The sequence below is a fragment of the Atheta coriaria genome, unplaced genomic scaffold (assembly GCF_025399875.1).
Source record: "Atheta coriaria isolate IRGN ID8LTWV9N9 unplaced genomic scaffold, Caltech_Dcor_3.1 hic_scaffold_5_pilon, whole genome shotgun sequence".
Lineage (NCBI taxonomy): Eukaryota > Metazoa > Arthropoda > Insecta > Coleoptera > Staphylinidae > Dalotia > Dalotia coriaria.
The window spans coordinates 504463-525954 of NW_027045447.1; the positions used below are offsets into that span (position 1 = coordinate 504463).

A 21492-nucleotide genomic window follows, 5' to 3' on the forward strand; every position below is an offset into this window, starting at 1 on the left:
ATTAATCGGCAACACAGTGCTGATTTATCTGTTCGCGCAACATTGTTGCCTTTGACTTTGCGATTATTCAAAATTTATTGGTTAGGAAGTAAAACACATTCAGTTGTTTATTCAAATCGTAGTTATTCATCAAACAAACTCACAAGGTAAGTGCAATAGATTTAATCACGCAGAAAGAAAGCAACACCAGCTTGAATCCATTGCAGTTGTTCTTTGTTACTGCAGGGAACTTGTAATTTCGTTAGCAATTTCTCGCGATCCAATGCGTAGTATAAAGGTACCTGTAGTGTACGATCATCAACTTCATTTTTCTGGAAACAAAAAAAAAACAATACAATAACACTAATTTCATCCATAAAAAAACAATTACCTTATCTTCCCATGTAATATAAACATCTGGTGTTGGATTAATACTGTTTGAATTTGCACTGGTCGGTAATAAATTAATTCCGTCAAAAAGCGCACCTTCAATGTGCAAACCCGTGAGGCAAACAGAACCGTCCTTAGGTTTCCAATGTGACTTAAGTTCCAATTCATCAATTGCAAGGTGTTTGGAACTCGCGAATTGTTTTTTGAACGCGCTGAGGAAAGTTTCCGCATTGAATAACTGCGATATGTCCATTGGATGATGGTAATACGTGGCGGGATTATCATTCCATTGCGAAACAGTGATTGTTTTGTTTATTAGGTCTTTAAGATACTTTGCTGGTTCTTTAGGGCCGTTCCAAAGTTTCAACCAGGATGCAGGAGTCTGAAAATATATTTTTTCGTATTTTTCTTTATTTGGAAAATATTTAATTGTACCTTGAAACTTAGTAATTCCTCGCTAATTTTCGTACATTTTTCATCTCCGAAAATCTGCCCTTTTGCCATTTTATTTAGAAATGAGAAACATTTGTGTAGGGTTTGTATAGTTGTCAAAGCAAAACGTAATTCTTCACTGATAAATGTCTCAAGAGTATAGTCGATTTTATTGTGAGATGTTGAGGGTAAAGGTGTTCGGATAAATTCGTGTCCGTGGTTTACTTTTTTCCAAAGGGCGACGTAGAGTTGTAGGTTTTATTTACTTGTTCCTGGTTACTCGTAATTTCTTTCGTAATTGCTAAATCTACAAAAATATTAAAAATTTGAATTTTTGTTTTTTCCTGAAAATTTTTTGGAAAAATACTTTTTAAATATTGTATAACACTCGCAGAAGTATTCCTTTCCCATGCCCTATCCACATTTTCTGGTAAACCAAAAAATACAGGCACATCTTTAAGGGAATATGTGTTATAAAATTCAAATAATCCTAAAAACACAAAAAATATTAAAACTTTTCAAAAAAAAAAAAAATTTCTTCTCACTTGAAAGTTTGAAGTCGACGGTGAATTCAATATCCCCAGGGGTTTCCACCGATGACTTAACACTTCATCAGTGAAATATTGCTTAACACAAGCTTCTAGAATGGTCAAATCCTCGGTTTTTCTATACGTCCTCCGTAAACTGCATTCACAGCCCATCCGATTAAATATTTCCATTGCATATTATGCGCACTTGCATTCTCCCAGAGTTCTTCACTTAATTTCACCATACTTGATAAATCCACATCACTAAATTCGTACCATTTTGACCATCCTTGCGGAATATAACTTCTTCGTTCTTGTAAAATTGCGTGAACTAATCCGAGGACGAAAAATATCCGCGACGCCATTGTGTTTAGCTTCTGCACGAAACTATTACCGTAATTTGTGAATATTTTGAATAAATTGTTTCGGAATCCCCACGGGGCTTCATAAGCTAATTTTAAAGAGTTTTCGGCAAGGACTGAGCTGAAGTTTGGATGGGCTTCGGTCACCAACCATAATCTAAATAATTATTTAAATATTTTAAATTAAATTTAGTTATTTGGGTATTTATTGAGTATTTTTTACCTAAAAGTGGGAGCTGCGTTTATTTCTTGTAGATTTTGACACAAGTTAGGCAACCACCCAGTCACAAGATGGAGATTTTTCAAAATCAACCATTTTCCACTCTGGGCTGTCTCCTGAAGAGTTGTTATGGCTTTGTTTTCTTGTCCTTCACCCATACTCATCTTAAAAATCACAAAAAGCGTAAAAAAATAAATATTTATTTATTATTAAAATTAAAATTACCTCAACATATTTATCACCGTTCATTTCTTTCATGGCTAATTCTCTTATTGCGTTAGAAGGATCATTTCCAGATGTAGTAATCAATAAAATCGGTTGTATAGACGTAGATTCTTTGTAAATTTGCGACAATTGCAAAACTTCCAGGTTAAAACTATTCATACCTAAAAATTACATAATTTTTGTTGTTTATGGTAATTAATTTTATTAAATTATTACCCGTGAGGTGTAAAACACATTGTGTCATCGCACTGTATAATCTATCAGTGCGCAGTGCTTGTACAACCAAAACTTTCTGAAATTCTGTCAGTTTGCAATGTTTCGGGAAATTTGCTTCGCATTTTGGACTCTGCATAAAGTCCTTCCACAACATTTCATTGTCCAGGTCCAAAGAAACATAAATATTTTTAAGCACCAACTAAAAACGCAGTATTAATACATTAAACATCATAAATATATGAAATTTTACTTGTAGTAAAGAAACTTTTGAAGTTGAATGATCTGCAATCCATGCAGGCACAGATTCGCGATTTTTCGACGTCTCAGGACGATTTGTAATCAATACGTTACCAATTAAAAGATTCCACTCCTGAAATTTAATATTTTAAAATATTTTCTTTAAATTTTATTTAAAAAAAGTTTAAATAATTAATACTTCAGTAGGTATTTGCTCAGGAAACATTTTATGAACCAAATGCAGGAGGAATTTTAATCTGTCACTTTTAAAAATGCCTCTGCCCATGTACTGATACAAAGATTGTATTAATATTTTATGCCGATAATTTTCCGTACTCTGAAGACCCTAAAATATTAAATTTTATATTTTTTTAATAGAAATTTAAAAAAATAACTTACTTCCATTGTAGGCAAAGAACTTAAGAATAAATTCGTGAAAGAAGCCACGGATAATGCATAAATAACATTAGTTTTCAAGAATTCTCTTGCTCCGAAGTACAAAGCACTTCCAAAATTCGATATTTCTCTATAAACATCATATTCTTGCATTAACTTCTCTTGAACAAGCGATGATTCACTCAGCGCTTGAGAAATCGCCACAGAACTGGCTTTGGTTTCATTTAACGACGCTAATAAGTTCTAAAAATCAAATATTAATTTATAAAAGATATTTTTTAATAATAATCTTACTTTATTCTCTAAAATATTTCCTTTGGAATTAGCCAAATCTTCTAATAATTGCGTTTGTAACTTATGCTGTTTTTCTTGCAACTCTTCGCGTTGTCTGAGCAAATTTTTACGTTTTTCTGCAAGTTCAGGACTTTCTTGTTTAATAGCACTGATTAATAACTGTTCGGTTAATCCAGCGCGAGTTGTTGTGAAATTTATTATATTGATAATTGCTCTCAGGTCTCCAGGCAGTTGTAAATTAGCATTACGACTACTCAACAACAGTTGAAAATCTTTATTGTAATCGATTTGTTTTCCATTGAGGTTTATCAAAGTCCTCTCGCCTTGTTGAATGAATTGTTTACGTAACAACGAGAATAATACAGAGGAAATTGTTTCGACTTCTTCTATAAGAAACACTTTACCAAATCTACAAAAAATTAAATTTTTTAAAGGAAATTTAGTTAATTTTATTGCTTACCGAATAGCAAGTTCTAAAGATGTGTTAAATTTCGGGGAAATCTGTGTGGTTGCCTCAAAACTTTTATTCTTATATCGATTCTTCATCCAGTTGATACCCATCGATGTGGGATCGATTAAAAACGGACACATTTTTGCCTCGTTGATAATAATCGCGTTTTGAATCGATAATTGATCCGTAGCCAATCCATCGCTTTGCCATTGCATTTGTTCTCTTTCTGTACTCAAAAAGTCTTCGAGGATGAAATCACTTAAATCATCCTTTACAATATTTAACCATTCACTCAAAATATTCCTTAAAAATAGTTAAAATTATTAAAATTATTAAAAAATCATCAAAAACAAAAAATTAAATATTTTACTTTCTGACATCTTCTGATTCTCCAGATAAATAATTCAGAAACCCTGCAGCTAGTAAACAATTCGTCGGGAGTTGTTTAAGATCCACTTCAAGTTCCTTCAACTGTTTTTGCCATCGCTCGTATTCATCATTCAATTTCCCAACTAATCCCTCGGCGGATTGTAGAGTTTCCTGCGCTGCGTTCAATTTGATCTCAATTTCTGCGCCTTCACGCGTAAATGTTGCTAATTCTTTCTTTAGTTGATCTACAGTTGCGTCTACATCTAATAACCCGGCGCTTAGATTACTCAATTGTGATTCTGCTTCGGATAAATTCTCTTTTAACTTGTTTTGTTCATTTTCCAGTGGTTTTATTTTCTGCATGACTTTTGAATATCGTACATTAGCACTCACCCAACTAGCCAAAGGTGCAGCTGCCACAGAAGCTCTTTTCGCGTTTTTCTCCTCAAAAGAGTCGTGTTTATTCGCGATTAATTTTTCCACAGCTTCACGATTCGCTGATGTTATTCTCCCGGCATCGAAAGCGCGTATATCTTCTTTAACGCCGCGTTTAGCAAGGAAAGTCTTCATACTATTCCAGGAAGTGTCTTGTATTCCCATTAATCGCAGGACTCCTTCAAGGATGTCTCTGATAACTTCCGGTGGAGCACGTAGCGAACGTATTTCCGATAATGCTTCTGATTTGATGTTTCCAATCGCGTTTCTTGCTTCTTGTATCAGCGGTTCTACTTCCGCAAGTTCTAGTTCGATTTCTTTTTTTCTCTTGACTAATTGGATGTTTTCTTGTTCGGTTTGGACTTTTAACACTTCCATTTGTTCTTTTTTTACATTCGCGTTTTTCATTGTGTTGCTGATCATGTCGAGTGCTTTATTCGCTGATTTTTGCTTCTCGGCGAGTTTTTCTTGTTGTTCGGCGGCTTTTATTTTCAAATCCGCTACGACATCTCCCGCTTCGGTTAATTTCGAAGTGCCACCTTTTAATTTTTTCTGTACATCTACCAAATTCTTTTGTTTATCTTTGTAAATTTTTATATACGAGTTGATCATGTTGACATAACGGAAAGGACTTGAGAGTTTTTCATCGACAACCTGTTCTATGTCTGTGAAGTATTTGGAAATTTCGATTTTTTCATCTTTGGACTTTTCATTTTGTCTAAAATTTTTTAAAATATATTATTTTGTGATTTTTGATTGGGAAATTATGAAAACTTACTTTTTAATGATTAATTTCGGGATTATTTTCATCGTTTCTTTGCACCATTCATTTAACCAGATTTGTGTGCATTTTTGAAGAATTGCGGGGCAATTTTCTAATATTTTCCAGAAATTTGTATTCTGGATTTCCATACAGATCAAAATATGCATATTATTTTTAGTTCCTGCAAAAAAAAATTCGTAAAAAATCAAAATTTATTTTTTTCTTTAAAAAATTTACTTTCAACGAAAAATTCGTATAAATTCCCATCAAAATCAGTCCTGCCTGCTTCATCCTTCAACCCGGAAATAAGCGAATCCAATTCTGCGTTATTAAACAATCCTGGGACTTCCCCAGAAGATAAAAGTATGTTTAACATGTTTAACACACTATTATTGTTATTATTATTTAGAATATGGTCTTCTAATAATAAATAAACTTGTTCACCATCAATAGCAGCCGTATGAATAGCCTAAAATTATTAATAATTATATTTTCTGTTACAGAATCCACCAAAATGGCCGAAAGACATCAGAAACATCAAATAAGGTAGGATTTTTGAATATTTTGGTACTTACTGCTTTCAAATCATTTTTAAATTGATTATTTTCGCTTCCAATCGGTGTTATTAACTTTGCGCCTTCCATTACGGAAATAATTTTCACCGCTGAACGTCTTCCCACGCCTGAATTACCTGCAAGAAGACAATGTCCACCTGGACATGTCAACGCACGGCTTAAAGTTGCTGTTAGATGTAAAAGCTCAGGGATTATTTCAATATCCAATGAATAACCTTCTCTTTCTGAAATATTTTGAATTATTTTTTTTTTAAATTTTAATTAATTTTGGTAAAAATCTTACCATATTGAATTATTCCTTTCTTTACGATCGTACTCCAATCATCAGCGTTTAATTTCGTCAAAGCAGCATGAGTTCTATTATTTACCGAAGCCGCAACAAAATAATTATCGGCGGCTACCCCGAGAATATTCGGTTTGTTCCATTCTTGCGACACAATTTGATTGAGAATTTCTTTGAATTGAATCCGTTCTTCACTGGTTACAAGTCTATCGTGGAATATTCTCAATGCTTCATTGCATATCACTTCCAAGAGGATTGTTTCTATATCGTTTGACATTAGTTTATAACGCAGAATTCCTTTGCACCATAGTGTTAAGTCATGTGGACTGAAAACGTAATGCCGTTTGCTCACTTCGGAGAACTGATTTTTTGTCTGTGGGAAGAAAAAATTAGTTTTTTTATTTAAAACTTAATTTTTAAGTGTTATTTACCTCGTTGTAAACTTTTATCAACGTCGCTGTGAGTTTACTAATCTTTTGTTTGGACCAAGTACCATTTACGTTTGCTTTTTTCAAAATGGCCGACATATAAGCAGTGAAAATACTGTTAACATCATCATCTTCCGGTAAACTAAAATAATTTTATAAGAAAATTTCATAAATTTCCTTAAAAAAATCTTACTCGACGTTAAAAACATTAAAAAGCGATGTAAACCTCGTTGATAAATGATTCTGATTCGCCAAAGTCCCAACCACGGTGATATTCTCCACGAAAACCCATTCCAAGTTGGCGTCGAAGAATCCACTATACGCAATTAGCTGGAAACAAAAAACACACAAGTGTGCCGTGTACAATTTTGACGTTGTGTTAAAATGTCACCACAGTCTGCACTATGTTGGATATCACCGACCCAAAACTCTACCAAAATTTCTTCTCCATCGAAATTCAGTTAGCGCTCGTCGTTATCGTCGTGCTCTTCTGCTCGCTGACAGTGCTACGCTTCTGCAAGATGGACATCCTGCGCGCCAGCCAACAGAAGCAACGATTCTATAACTACGACACGGACCTGCCCAGCCCTACGCTCAAATTCCTGCAGACGGTTTCTCTCCTCGCCACGGATCCAGCCGCCATTTTACCGGAAACCCCACCGCCGAGCCTGCATGAATCTTCATCATCCGAACGGACAAGTCCCAGCGAATCAACGCAGTCATTACAGTCATCAATCGCGAATGATTTTATCAATAATTCCCTGCATCGCACGTGTGACATGTGCAAAAAGTATCAGGATAATTTACTAGAAGTGAAATCCTCAACGGAAAACACTTCGTATAAATCTGACTGGTCTGAAGCGGAAGCGAAAGCAACCCTGGATGAGTATCAAAAATTCATTGAAGGTATGATGTCGGGACATGAACGATTACAAATCGACTATGAAGTTGTAAAATTACACGTGAGGAATCTTGGTATTGCGTTTGAGAATTTACAGGGAAAGTACTCGAAAGCCAAACACACTATAAATGGTCTACAACGCAATGAAAGGTTATTGTTAGCTCAGCTAAGTAAGTACGAAACAATGTTTGCGCTTATTTCCGACGCCAATCATCAATATCAGGAAAAAGAAAAACAAAAACAAAAAGAATTGGAAGAGAAACTCTGTGAGTCGATCAGTAGCAAAATAAAATCCAGAAAAATCTCCCAAGGCACAAAATGCGATCAGTAAATGTAGGGATTTCAATTACCTGTTGTAAGAACGCAGTCAGCATATTGGTGGCCCATTTATCCGCCTTTAACAGGTGAAGATTCTTGAGGAACAGTGTGAGGTGGCCGCGTTTGGGACGGTAGATTTTTCCGCGGCTGCTGCTCACTACCAGGCAATACTAAAAAAACACAACACACAAAATCAACAGTTGATTATAATAATAAAAGTAAATGTTTTTCTGTTACCTGGATTATTTTGTGGATCACATATTGCGGTGTTACATTTGCACTGCAATGAATTACGGCTAGATTTCGAGGTTCTGAAGTAATTTCATGGATTTTTTCGATTAATAATCTAAAAATTTGCTTGTTTTAGTAAATTTTAAATTAAAATTTTTATATTTACGTTTTGGCAGAGCCGTGCGGTCCTACAATGAGTATGTGTTCGCCATTTTGATCGAACCATTGCTTGATAACCCCAAGAGAATGTTGAATTTGTCCGGTGAGGATAAGCGGGATTTTATTATTCTCCAAAATTTCGATGTTTTGAATATTCCCAGCGTAAGAATCCACGATATTTCTTTGTTTATCATAGAAAGCCATCGCAGGATGTGAGGGGATGTTAACCACAGCGTTTTCGAACATTTGCTGAGCGAAAACCTCCCGGAAATCAACTTCTAATTGACCTCCCAGGGAGTTTACCAAATTCACAATGAATTCTTCTTTGTTTTTCGTGTTTTTTACCAGTGTTAAAGCTGTTTTTGCTAGGGATATCTTCGGGGTTTGTATTACAAGCTCTCCTTGGTTTACAACCCATTCCATAGCGTTGTAGAAATAATCTTCGATGAATGTAGATATCAACCCTTCGCTTTCTTCGCTATAATCATCAAGATAAGTCTCTACGAATCCTTGTAATTCCACATCTTCTTCACTTAGGAATACAATCCCCATGCGGCTGATGGTCGCAGGTGATGCATTACTCAAGTCATGCGTTTCAAACATAAAATTCACATTGGGACCAAACTGGACCCTCCAACCTGATGGTAGGGATAGTAATCTATTGTCATCCATAACAGAATTTAATGATTCTACCCATTCGGGGTCTATATCCCCATCACAAACTATAAATGATAAAACATCCAAGGGTTCATTGATTACCTCTAGACTATATTGGGTCAGGACACCATCAGTCCATTGTCTGGTATCATTATCAATTTGTCCAAGGAGTTGTGTCCTTGGCATGGCTTTCGGGTTGAAAACATGTTGTTTGATTGTTTTTCCTTGCTTGCACAAAGCAGTTACCAGGAGGTTTCTGATTGTGGTCTTTCCGGATCGTGGGGGTCCTACCAAGGCGACACCCATACGTTGTCTCAACTGCTCATAGAGTTCCATACATTTTGCAACTTGTCTTTTATTCACCTGTAATTTTAACTCTCCAAAAGAATCATGCAGGGCTTTGATCATGTTGGGATCATTTGAAGTTACAGGTGTTTCTATTTTGGGAAAGATTTCTTTGAGTAAATTATCAAAAATAAATGCGTCGTTGTAAGTTAATTTCGATAATGTATCCAGCCGTGTTGCATTGATGACCAGAGCAAATTCTACATCCGGTGTGATTTTATTCTGGCGTTTGTATTCTTTGATTGCTCGTCCACATCCGGTTAGGACAGTTCGAAGGGCTCTCAAACCCCAATCGTAATGTTGTTGTTTGCTTAATAATTTACTAGCCAATGAAAACAGTTCGATTAGTTTACGTCCGATGACATCTGCTTGTTGGTAACCATCGCAGTGTAGTAGAGTACGAGCAATTTGCTCATGGTCAGGGTGGGTCATGACCACAGGCCGGAAAAGTTGTTTGAGATTATCTGGGAGTTTATTACGACCACCATATCCACCTCCAGCAGGGTTCAGGGTTACAAAGATCCCGCAATGGGTATTTACTTGAATCTAAAACAAAATAATATTTTTTATATACAGGGTGTTTAGGGGATGATTATTTACTTCTTTGTCCATTAATGTCACGGTTTTGGAATGGGTCCTCAGCGCACTTTGAATTGGTTGGATATACATGGATATAGCTGATAGGGTTGCTTCATCAAGACGATTAAATTCATCAAAACATCCCCAGGCACCACTTCGTACTAACCCCGATAATATCCTGCCCATTGAAGCGGCATCAATACCCTAAAAATGATTTTACATAGAAATTTTGATGATTTTTTATAATTTTTGATAAAATACTTCATCACAGTTGAATACTAGGACTTGTCTTCCTAAAAGACCTCCCAGGGCTTTGACAGATTCTGTTTTTCCGGTACCAGCGGGTCCATATGGGTTTCCACCCATACCCAAGTGCATACCTTGTGTTAAAGTCAAGAAACACTTCTCTGTAAGTGGTGTACGCACTAATTTCTGTGCGTTTCCGATGTATTCATAGGAATATTCCATTTGGGCATTGACCATTTTAATGGTAACCACTCCGGAACTAGTTGCGTAGAACCTTAGCTGTTGCTGCCATTGCCAATCGGTTAATTTCGTACAATGCGTATCAATCAACATCTCAATTATATCAATATATTGGATAGTGTCTAGTAAAAGTGCTTTCAGTTTGATTTCCAATAGATTTGATTCTGATTCATTTCCCATTGATTGTAGAGATGATTCTGGGTCGGTACCAACATCAACATCACTGTAATATTTTAACTGGGACTAAAAACAATCAAATTTTAATTTTTTTCATTGATTTTAAAAGAATTATTACTTTATAAGTGCCTAGCAATTGTTGTAAACCCATTGATGTGATCCCTTGTTCACATTTATTCGTAAAATGTATACTCGCAGCTAGACACAGAATCTGCGATGGATATTTCAACGGATCCGGTGATTTACCATCAGCTAAACATTGCACAAGCAGCGCTTGAAGAGTATTTTGCATTTCTTTCACCAACTGATTCAACCACAACTCCACCGGTTGATTAATATTAATACATTGCAACAACTGCACTGTTTCACCTTGTAATGACCTAATTGCAGTGATATTCTTCCCGGTTTCATCTATAACCGTACTGTGGATACCAGCAAACAACTTTTTAAGGTGCGATTGTATTACGTGTTCCTTTGAAGACTGTCCGACAACTTCCAGGAGATCATCGTCTCCCAAAAAGAGAAATCTCGGGAATTTATCGCGTTTCTCCGCTAGGAAGTCATCCAAACCTTTTTGACAGCGTGATAATTGTTCGGAGATATTAGCAAGGGTTGCACGAAAATTCGGATAGCGTAAAATCGCACAAACTCTAGAATCACGCTCGATTGATGTTAAAACCCCGCGGAATTCGCGATCTAATTTATCAAAACGTGATTTTTCATTCGCCAAAGTCCCACTGCCGAAGATAGGCTCTAAATAAATCCATTTTCTTTGGATTTGACCCATTTGAGTTAGATATACATCTAGGTCAGTTAATCGTGTCTCCCAAACGTCTGCACGTCCAGCAAACGCTTCATAATCAGCGGAGTTCTTCACAGATTGAAGTAAACTTTGATGATCACCAATCTAAATCAAAATATTTAAGTTATCCTGTTAAAAAATAACTTTAAATTGATTAAGTTTATCATTTACCTTGCTTAAATGTTCTTTGAAGTCTTTTATCAACAAAACCTCTTTGTTTTTCGAATCTGTATGCTTCGTAAATTGAAATTTCGCTTGCACATCCCATTGGTCTAATTCCGCTAAAGTTTGACGCACAATAATTTCACTAGCTGCTTTCTTACAAATCGCCTGCAGTTGATTTTGTTTTTCTACTAATCTATCAGATATCCGGAGGAAATCTTTCAATGCCAAAACATCTATACTCTTCGGCATGATTCCCAAAACATCATAGACTTCCAACCAGTGTTTATCCGTGAAATCTTCGCCTTTTAAACTCTTTAAAACAGGCGCAGCTGATTGATATTTATGAATTTCTTGTAGAACTCGGGTAATTAAAGGCGAATTTTCTTCTCCTTGGAGTTTTCCTTCCCATTCACTTAGGAAATCTTGCAGTTTATAATATTTCCTCCTGAAGACAATCCACTCCTCGTTGGATAAAGCCTCCAAACCTTGATAAAACTCAGCAAATTGCGCCCAATCACTTTCTTCTTTATTCAAATCTTTATCTATTTCTTCTGTTTGATCAAAACTGGGTGTTTCCAAACCGAATTTAGCAAAATCTTGTAAGATTTTCGTTTGTCTTTCGGTCAATTCCTTCCACTGTTCCTTCTTTTCTTTAATATCCTGATAATGTTTGTTAAGTTCTTCTAAACTTTCGGTGTTTATTTGACCAGAATTTGGTCTTGGTTTGACTTGATCCCATTTTGCGCCAAATCGTTCAATTTCATTGTTTAGATTTTCACTGGCAATCGTTAAAGTGGTTTTGATGGTTTCCACTTGTTTGGAGATAATATGTTGGTAGTTTTCCATCAGGTTTTGCAATCGGTCCCAGCCAGCTTGCATTCTGTTGACTGCATCGATACGTTCACGATTCCACGATGATAAAATGTGGACTTTTTGCATTAATTCCTTGTGCAAAGCTTCCATCTAAAAGAAATTAATTTAAAAAAAATCAAAATTTTATTGTAATGAATAAATACTTCGGGTTTTTGATTGAGAATATCCGCATGTGAAGCATCCGCCTCCCCAATCTGTTCCAAAGTCAAAGGTTGGCGATTTAAAGTCCCTGTTGAAGCATCTACGTAATCTTGTAGTTTAACAACATCCTGCGCGATTGAATCTTTCAAGGTGTTTACAAGTTGATCCCAATAACTACGATTATGTGATTCTAAATCTGATCGTAGCCATGATAGACCAATTTTGAAACATCCAATTTTCTCCTCTTCACTCGGTAATTTCGCTATTTCCTGTCCGAAAGTCTTCGACGCTCGGAAATGCAGTTCCCAGTCTTGCCAAGTGCTTAATTTACTCACATCCAATTTATCTAGAGTCAACCATGCTTGCCAGTGTTTTTTAACACCCTGTAGTTGCTCAAACAACTTCTCTGTATTACCTTGAACCTTTTCCAATTGTGACTTACAGGTTTCTATAATTTCTACAAAAACCTCATTGGTTTCGCACACTCCTCGGAATTTTTTCGGAATATCCAAGGATTCCTTCATTTGATGTTCATATTTCTCTCGCAGGGCCTTCTCCTCCGGTGAAAACTTAAGTTTACCATCACGATAAATCAAATCACAGTTGATTTCCGGCATGTAGAGATGCACAGTATCCAAACTTTTGATGTACTGTTCTTCTAAGACTTTTGCAAGACGTTTATCGATGTCCTGTTTCCATTGAAGCATTGCAGATGCCACGAAACCTTTCTGTTGAACTTGGTGCATGATATCCCTGAGGATTTTCGCAGTCAGGCGCCATTTCTCGTAGTATTTAATCAAATCAACTCCTCGTAACTTATCAATCAGTTCTATAACTTGCAGATTATAACTGGTCAGCATGTTATTTTCTTTTGATAATTTATCAACGGCGTCTTTTAAATTCTGTACATACGTCTCAACTGATTTGATATCACCCCAGGAGACGACTTCCTGTTCCTGTACGAGTTTTGACAGAGCAATCGCGCTTGGTAACATCATTGGTCTTTGACTTTGTATCATGATATCTCCGATAGTGTTGTGAAAATGTGCGATTTGCTCCAAATACTTGGCGTAGTTCATGAATTGCTTCGCGTGGTTACTCGTAGTAACAATGGCTTCCGGTATATTGTATCCCAAGGTAGTCAATTGTCGAACTTCCGAGATCAACGTGACTAATCTCGGAGAATAATTCACACGCATTAATTTATTCGGTGTGAATTGTACGACTGGATCATCTTCACACAAACTCAAATTCCGCGATTTTATTTGTTCTAAAATCTCCGAAGTCCATGCCTCGTAGAGATCTGTATGTTGATCTTTTAAATCCCGCATTAGTTCGATGGTACCCATTTCTAGATCCTTAAAATTTTCTAAATCATTGAGAATTTTTCGTGTTATGGTCAAAACTTCATTGGCTTTGGCTTCCAGTTGTCTGGTCCCGATTATTTCGGCAACAACCTGCGGTGTTTCGTATTTTGTGGATAACATCGGTGTTTGTGACATTTGACTAACCAGCAGTTTAATATAATCCCTCAAAAGGGATAGTAAATGTTTTCGTTCAGTTTGTAGAATATTTTTCAACACTGGACGACAGATTAGCTCCGCATATCTTCCATATTCATACAATAATTGCCTCGTGTTTGCTTTCACAGAAGAAAACTGTTCTTTCAGTTTATTCGCCACTGTTTGCTCCGCGGGTTTCAATAAATATTCAAATTGTTTATTAGCAGTTGACCAGCTTTGTTCAGCGTAGACACCACATTGCAAAGCGTTGAAATTCTCAAACGGAGTAAACATTTGGTCACAATTTAGATCATCATGTTCTTCTTTTGTTAATAATCTTGTAAGTTGTCGATGAGTCGCGCGGATTTCTTTGATCTGCAACAATCTCTCGACTAAATTCGCTAGATTTTCGGGGACGAATGGAGGTCCACGCCAGTAATGCAGCGAATAATTAGGCCAGAAGATTTCTGTTAGCTCCCTACATGAAGATAACCAATGTTTACCAATGCCCAGACATTGTTCCAGAAGTTCTACAGCTGTGTTATACTCCTCCTTCCAAATATCAACCTTTTTAAATTGTTTTGTGATGTAGGTAACTATATCATTACTGATTATTTCCATGATATGTTCCATACGTGCTTTTGGATATGGCGGTTCATGCCTCCAAAGATCATCCAGGATATTATGACTGTTTTCTTGCATGTCTTCAACGTCTGAGATTGGCAAAGCGTCCAAAACAGCTAAATCTCTTGCCAGAGGTATCAACATGTCACGAAATGCGCTTGCGGTTGTTTTATCGCCTGGGTTTTTCTTGACTGCAGTGATTTTATGCCAGTATTCAACTTCTTGATCAACGGATAATATCATAGCAAGAGATTCGGTTTTATCTTCATCGGATTCGCCTATATCCGCGCTTTCTAATTCGGTGATTAATGAAGCACGGAGTCCTGCTTGTAAATTTGATAGGTGTTTCTCAATTGTGGGATTATTTCCATTTCCTTTCATTATTAAAGGACTGTAGACATTGTTCAGCGTGTGATATAATGCAGATGCAGGGGAACCTTGCATCGATGTGATATCGATCGATTGTAGGAGATTATCATCTCTGAGTGTGGTTTTTCGATATTTAGAAAACACAACTGTACGACCATTTTGTGGGGAGTCTATTACATCATCGTAGTATTTTATCCGTTTGTTGTTTTCTTTGATTTCTAAACACGCACAGAGTAATAGTTTGTTTTCGTTCTCGAGGAATTCTTCGAGTGTGTTCATTTGCAGAACGTCTTTCTCCCATGTTGATTCTTCGATTATGAAACCCAAATGACTTCCTGAAGGAGTTTTCAAGTAGAAATTATTTTATTTTTATGTTTATATTGCTTAAATCTTACCTGTTATGTTGATTAGTAACTTCTTACGAAAGTCAGCCATGTTTTCAGCGACTGCATACGCAGTACTGACATAAAACACTCGGTAACAGGTCACAAACAGTCACAACATAGTTCTATCTGTTGTAATTGTCGAATTTGTTGCCTTGGTTACAGAAAAATCTAGAAATTTGTATTTTAGCGCAATACAAACAAATTTCCAAATGATTTTTCATGACATTTTTTAACATTTTAAACGTCAAAACATAGAATTTTTTACATTTGTCACTTCCGTGTAATAATTTTTCGTCATTGTACCCAATCCCTACACCCTTCTCAATGCTTATATTTGAATTATTCTACACCGACAACCAAACCTTGAAGATTGTCCTCAACTTCCTGATTGATGCATTCTTTATATGGGTGTGTTTTACTCTATGGGTGGAGCAATTGGCTGGAATTGGTGTTGCGCGAAACCCAAAGTAAAAGACCGCTTCGACCTGCAGCCATTCCTCATGCGTCGCATCCCGATATTCTGGATCATGGGACCCATAGGTAGTGGCAAAAGCACACTCGCGTGCATGTTAGAAAAAGCCAGTCATTATAATCTTGTCAAAATAACCGATCTCATCTTTGAAGAGTTGGAGAAGGCGAAATTCCGCGCGCGTGTTATTGAAGAATGCATCAAAAAGGGCCGTCAAGTACCCGACGAGATTGTTATCACTTTATTGAAAGAGTATATATTCTTAAACTATGCTAACGCGAAGGGATTCATTCTCTGCGGATTTCCACTGCATCTGCGACAAGCGAAACTCTTTGAGAGCGAAATCTGTAAAGTAAACATCATAATCTACTGCCATTTAGTATTAGATTCAGTCCTCGGAAGAATGATCAATAAATACGGCGATATAAACACCGAAAGTGTTCGGATCAAGTACGTGAAGTCAAGCAGGCAATGCCAACAAGTGTACAGATACTACGAGAGTAAAACAATCAAATTAATGACGAATTATCCTCCGGAGGATACAGTCTCGAAACTGATTTCGGATCTGGAAGATTACTGGGCGTATAAATTCGAGCGCATTTACAACAAATGACTCTCAGCAAATTATTTATTGTACAAATGAAGAAGAGATGCATTCAAATCCAAACTCATAGTAATATTATAATAAAATGATCACATTGTTTAAAAGAATCACAAAGTAAATGATTTCGCGCTAGTATATATCTGGCAGTCTCTTAAGTTAAAAACGTCACTGCGCACACCACACACAACATCGACGACGCGTGACGAGGGAATTCATATGTCCGCCTCCAGAGTGTTTTACGGTTACAGTGCTAGTGATTACCTATTTAATACTTTAAAATACAGAGTCAAGTCGGTGTTGGCTTTCCAGATGAATTGCTTGACTGTTCGAAGGTCCATAGAAGGATCCAACACCTAAAAATGCAGATTTTAGTATTTTTATTTGATTTTTTGTTGTTTTTGTTTAACTTACTTGGTCATTACATGTCAATTCTATTTGGTCAACTGTGGTACCATTGGTGACGGGTACAGGTGGTTCTGTATCGCCTCCAGGTGAACCCGCTGAGCCTTCTCCTAGGAATTTTTCTATTATATGCTCGGCCACTTTACGACATTGTATAAAATCGTTGGCTACAAGTCTATCAGGCTGTAAAAATCATCATTTTTAGTTTTTATTCAAAAATTCGTGAATTTTACTTACTTTTTTCTGTCGTTCCATTTTGAGGAGATGTAAAGGAACACTGGAATGTGGTTGCAGGTAAAATTGCACTTTAAGGAATTTGTTCGGACAGTTCTCTTCAATGTTCGACGTCACCCAAGTTGGGATGAGGTCTGTGAGTAATGCACGTTCGGTTTCACCCTTTGTGTCGCGTACCAACACTCGATACAATGTTCTTCCACGCACCTCACTTTAAAAAACAGCAAATTTTTATTTAATTTTTATAAATTTCATTGGATCTCACCTAACAATAAACGGAGTATGGTCTGGAACATTCACTTTCAAGTCCTGGGAAGGATCCTGCGGTTTCCAATGCTGCAGTAACGACTGCAGCAGTAATTTACCATAGTTTACCTTCTGATCGGCTTCGTCACTTAACCCCGCGTCTTTTGTCGATACCCAAGCGGAAAAACAGTCGTCTTTTTCGTTTCCCAAGTGTATAGTCAACATCTACACCAAAAACATTTATTATTACTTGTTTAAAACGTGTTTTGAATGTCTTACCCCTGTTTTAAGGTCGTGTGTAAACCAATTCGGTACATACATCATTTTGCTCATACGCTTCGTCAACTCCTCCTGAAAATTCACTTTTCCCAGTGTTTCCGCTTTCCGTGCATTCAGCACATCGTAAACCGCAACGATCTGATCACTATCTCGTGTTAAAACATGCCGTTTATCATTTAGTACGACTGCTTCGACAATGGCCGCACCGCCGAGTATTGTCGCCACTGGTTTAGTCGCTGGTGTACCCCATGTTTTATCATTCGGTAATTTCCAACAATTTATCGTTGAAGACGTCGTCGAGACCCACACACTTCTATGATCAGACGAATAACATAATTTCGTGATGGGTTCCTCTTCGGTGCAGACCACAGTGGTGTTTTTCGGGTTTTTGATTTCGGTCATGATTACTTTACGGTCGCGACCGCCGGAAATCACAAACGTGAAGTTTTCTGAAGCTAGAAGAGCCCAGACTGAATCTGAATGCACTGATATTGTTTGTATACATCTACAACACAAATTATTTATAAATTTCTAGCAAATTAAGTAGATGTAGATGTTTAGATGTTTATACCTTTGAAGTCCAACATTCCATAATTTAATTTTACCATCACTACTCCCCGATAATATTTGTGTGCCATCATTGGACACAACCAATGCCCGGACATTATCCGTGTGCCCTTTAAATTTGTGCAGCTTGGCACATGCTCTTGGATCCCATATTCGTAAAACTCGCTCAGTGGAACCACTGACTATAATACTTCCAGAAGGATTCATTGCTAGACTGTAGATTGACTCCTTACTACCAGGCAGACTTGTAGCTAAAATGTGAGTGAGCATCATTATTTTATTCAAGTTTTATTTGTGTGAATATTAAACTCACTTGTTACTGTATTGTTATTAGCTGTGAGGGCTGTAAGAGTATTAATATCCCAGATGTAAATTGACTTGTCCAGACCAGCTGAAGCCACTTGTTCTCTATCCTTTGCATAGGCCAAAACTTTAACATAATCTTTATGGGTTCGTAGAGTGGACATGCAGAAACCTTTGTGTGCATTCCAGACCTTTACAGTTGTATCAGAACTTGCAGAAATTACTAAAAACGATAAAAATTTAGGAAAATTAAGGAAAATGGATTAAAGTACTAAAATTTCTTACAATTTCTGCCTCCACAACAGAGAACAATATCATTCACCCAATCTGTGTGATGTTCCATACTCTGAGCATACCGATCGCGTTCATTTACTCGGATTACCGAATCACTTCCAGCAGAGTAAAGTCTATCAAGTGTTGGGTCTACTTGCAGGGCGTTCACACCATTGCGATGCCTTCTTTCTTCCGCCTCGCATATTACCATTGATATCTGTATATATACAATCAAAATTAGTTTGATATTAAGTTGAGATTGTGTGGAAAGTGGATGAAACTTGGAAAACAAGGGTTTTGTTTACACAGACCTGGTACTTCTTGCGGTTGCCTTGCGCCGCTGGATTCATTGTGACCATAGCGCGAGCGCTACCCGGTCAAGAATCACACGTTTCCCTTCTGATGTTCGGTTTTTTGCTGTTGGTGGAAATATAGAAACGAGATTTCTTGTATTAAAAGCGTCGAGGTAACATCTCGTCGTCGCTCTTTCCTCGGCGAGGTTAAAACTCGAGTTCTGTGATTATTTCAGAAACGCCTCATGTAACTGCAACTAGTTTGGCGTTTCTGTTATGCAAGTTGCGGTAGTTTAGGAAGTGAAAGAGGATTTGTTATTGTTTTTTATTCGTTTCGTCTATATTTTGGTTTTATTTTTGTGGTAAATCACTTTGAAATTATACAATTTATACTTTTTCAAAGTATTGTTGATGTTTTTGATACAAAATAATGTTTTTTATGCAAGTTTTAGTAATGTTTGTTTAAATTTGCTATAAAATTGTAAAATATATCTGTGTGCATTTATTACAAAAAATTAATCATTAAAAATCATGTTCATTGTCCGATAATCATGTGATAATGTGTCAAATAATGATTAATTTAATGTAAATAAGAGTATATTTCTAGATCATTCATAGATGGCGCTAGGATGCACTTTTTGCATTAAATTCAGCGATACAACTTTTCAGACAGGTTTCAACACGTTGAATCTTCGATCCGGGCGAGATCACGCGATGCGTGCGTATCTTTCTTATCAACATCACGCTAGATTGTGTTTGTTTACATTTTTTCTATCCCAACCGCGAATATTATTCCAATGTAGTTATTTATTTCTATTTTTAAGCGTGTAGTTATTATTTTCAACAGTTGAAAATTAAATGCTAGAAAAGCGAAAAATCAAATTGTTTAACATTAAAAAACGTTAAAAATAAAAATAAATAATTATACATAATTGGTTTTTGTTATAAACATAATAAAAACCAAACAAACTTGGAGATAAGGTTGCTGAAGGGTGAAAACCTATGAAAAATCATGAAATATTTATCCAGTTGATTATTTATTTATTACAAGTGCAATTTTTGTTTAATTTCTACTTTGGTGTATTCGTATGTGTAAAATCACACGATGTATAAAGATAAACTTGTTTGTTTGTCTTCCTTCTCAGTCAGCTTGCACTGAGCGCATCTTATCTAAATATAACTCTATAACGCGCGCATAGATGGCGCTGGGATGCACTTATCCGTATTAAATATTTTCGCGCAATATCAATGAAGTTGTTTGTTGGTGTCAGTGAGTGCACACTCGTGTCCATGTGAACTGGCGCACAACATCCTGCTTATCTACGAACAAAATTCAAGCGCAGAGTTATAGGGTAGTAGAGGAAAAGTATTCGTCTATAAACCGTGAGGTTTCGAGTTCGAATATCGGATTGTACAGAAATTAAGGGTTGAATATGATAATTATTATTATTATTTAATTAGTTAAGAATTTTTTTGTCTGTTTTTTTTAAGGAAATTCAAATTTGTTTAAAATTTATATTCTCCTAAACAACGCGTGGACAATTTTATTAATTTCCGTAATATGAAACCGTCATACCGAAATGTTAGAGGATATAGAAGAAATAAAAAAGCATCAACTTTCTTCGGACTACTTAGCCACGTGCCACGATGTGCCATATGCACACACGGTTGATTATACCTAATATGACCGTAATACGAAAATTGCGCACCGCAACGGCACCCTCCATTAACTTTGCGCCCCAAGGGACACACGACACATTCACAACTTTGAGGAAATGAAGACGAAGCAGAAGCTTGAAACTTTAACCGTAAGACACCACCGCCGACATTACGCATTTGAACCAAAACTCGTGTGCGCAGTATGGCGGTGTACGTTATGGTCGGATGACCACGACCATCTGACATCGACTTATGGGGTGCACAGTGCACACCTGTCCCTTTACGCACGCCGCTTCCATATTTCCATCGGTTTCTTATTCTTGGCACGAGCCGTATTATTTTTGTTTCAAGGTGAATTCATCGTTGAAGCTTATTATTTGAATTCGATTCTAGCTTCTGGTATCTGGTTACTGCTTGATTGATTAATTATTAATTCATTCGGAACAAGTAGCTCACCGGTTCGGATAGCGACGCACTGACGCAGACACGAAGGGTCAATGGAAACAAAAATCGACAACTCAAAAGTTTTATTTTGTATAAAACCAGAAAAAATACATTCGTGGATGACGTATTGATTTAACAACGTGCCTGAAAGTTTGTTTGATACCAACACCAACACGCCACGTGGTTATTGATGTTATTAATGATATATTGATAACAGAAATGAATCGAATAAAAGTTGATTGCACGTAAAGTGGGTCGCAGGTTACCATCATCCGCAGAAATGTCGCCGTGCGGCGTAATTAAACGCTTTTCGGCTGAATCGGCACGCGAAGGAAATATTGGCGCCCGATCGATCGCAACATCGATTTTTATCATGACGCCGCAAAATGGTGCAATTTTTTTTATTTCGTTGGGAAATATCC

The 21492-nt window shown here is 36.7% G+C and overlaps 3 protein-coding genes across 3 annotated transcripts; 1 reads left to right on the forward strand and 2 right to left on the reverse strand.

The window, feature by feature from the left end:
* Positions 1–103: 103 nt before the first annotated feature.
* btv (dynein cytoplasmic heavy chain beethoven) lies at positions 104–15469 on the reverse strand. The gene is given in 31 exon segments (XM_065302269.1): positions 104–311; positions 371–751; positions 805–1061; positions 1118–1261; positions 1264–1291; positions 1347–1462; positions 1465–1847; positions 1914–2074; positions 2136–2296; positions 2352–2550; positions 2602–2721; positions 2788–2934; positions 2988–3227; positions 3279–3687; positions 3739–4032; positions 4100–5251; positions 5312–5477; positions 5534–5765; positions 5872–6095; positions 6155–6527; positions 6586–6724; positions 6776–6912; positions 7834–7971; positions 8039–8147; positions 8199–9739; positions 9794–9976; positions 10034–10501; positions 10554–11342; positions 11409–12365; positions 12419–15246; positions 15307–15469. Coding segments are annotated over 31 exon segments (12666 nt in total). The 5' UTR covers positions 15347–15469; the 3' UTR covers positions 104–161.
* Positions 15470–15719: 250 nt separating this feature from the next.
* Positions 15720–16379, forward strand: LOC135792007 (adenylate kinase isoenzyme 1-like). Its single transcript, XM_065302632.1, has one exon. The coding sequence runs from the start codon at positions 15720–15722 to the stop codon at positions 16377–16379; it is 660 nt and encodes a 219-aa protein (XP_065158704.1).
* A 1-nt stretch (position 16380) lies between these two features.
* Positions 16381–19319, reverse strand: LOC135791751 (WD repeat-containing protein 48 homolog). Its single transcript, XM_065302268.1, has 9 exons — positions 18986–19319; positions 18687–18891; positions 18412–18624; positions 18103–18349; positions 17532–18036; positions 17272–17477; positions 17010–17217; positions 16782–16955; positions 16381–16723 (listed from the first exon to the last, which is right to left on the reverse strand). The coding sequence occupies exons 1-9, from the start codon at positions 19031–19033 to the stop codon at positions 16628–16630; spliced, it is 1902 nt and encodes a 633-aa protein (XP_065158340.1). The 5' UTR covers positions 19034–19319; the 3' UTR covers positions 16381–16627.
* Positions 19320–21492: the final 2173 nt, after the last annotated feature.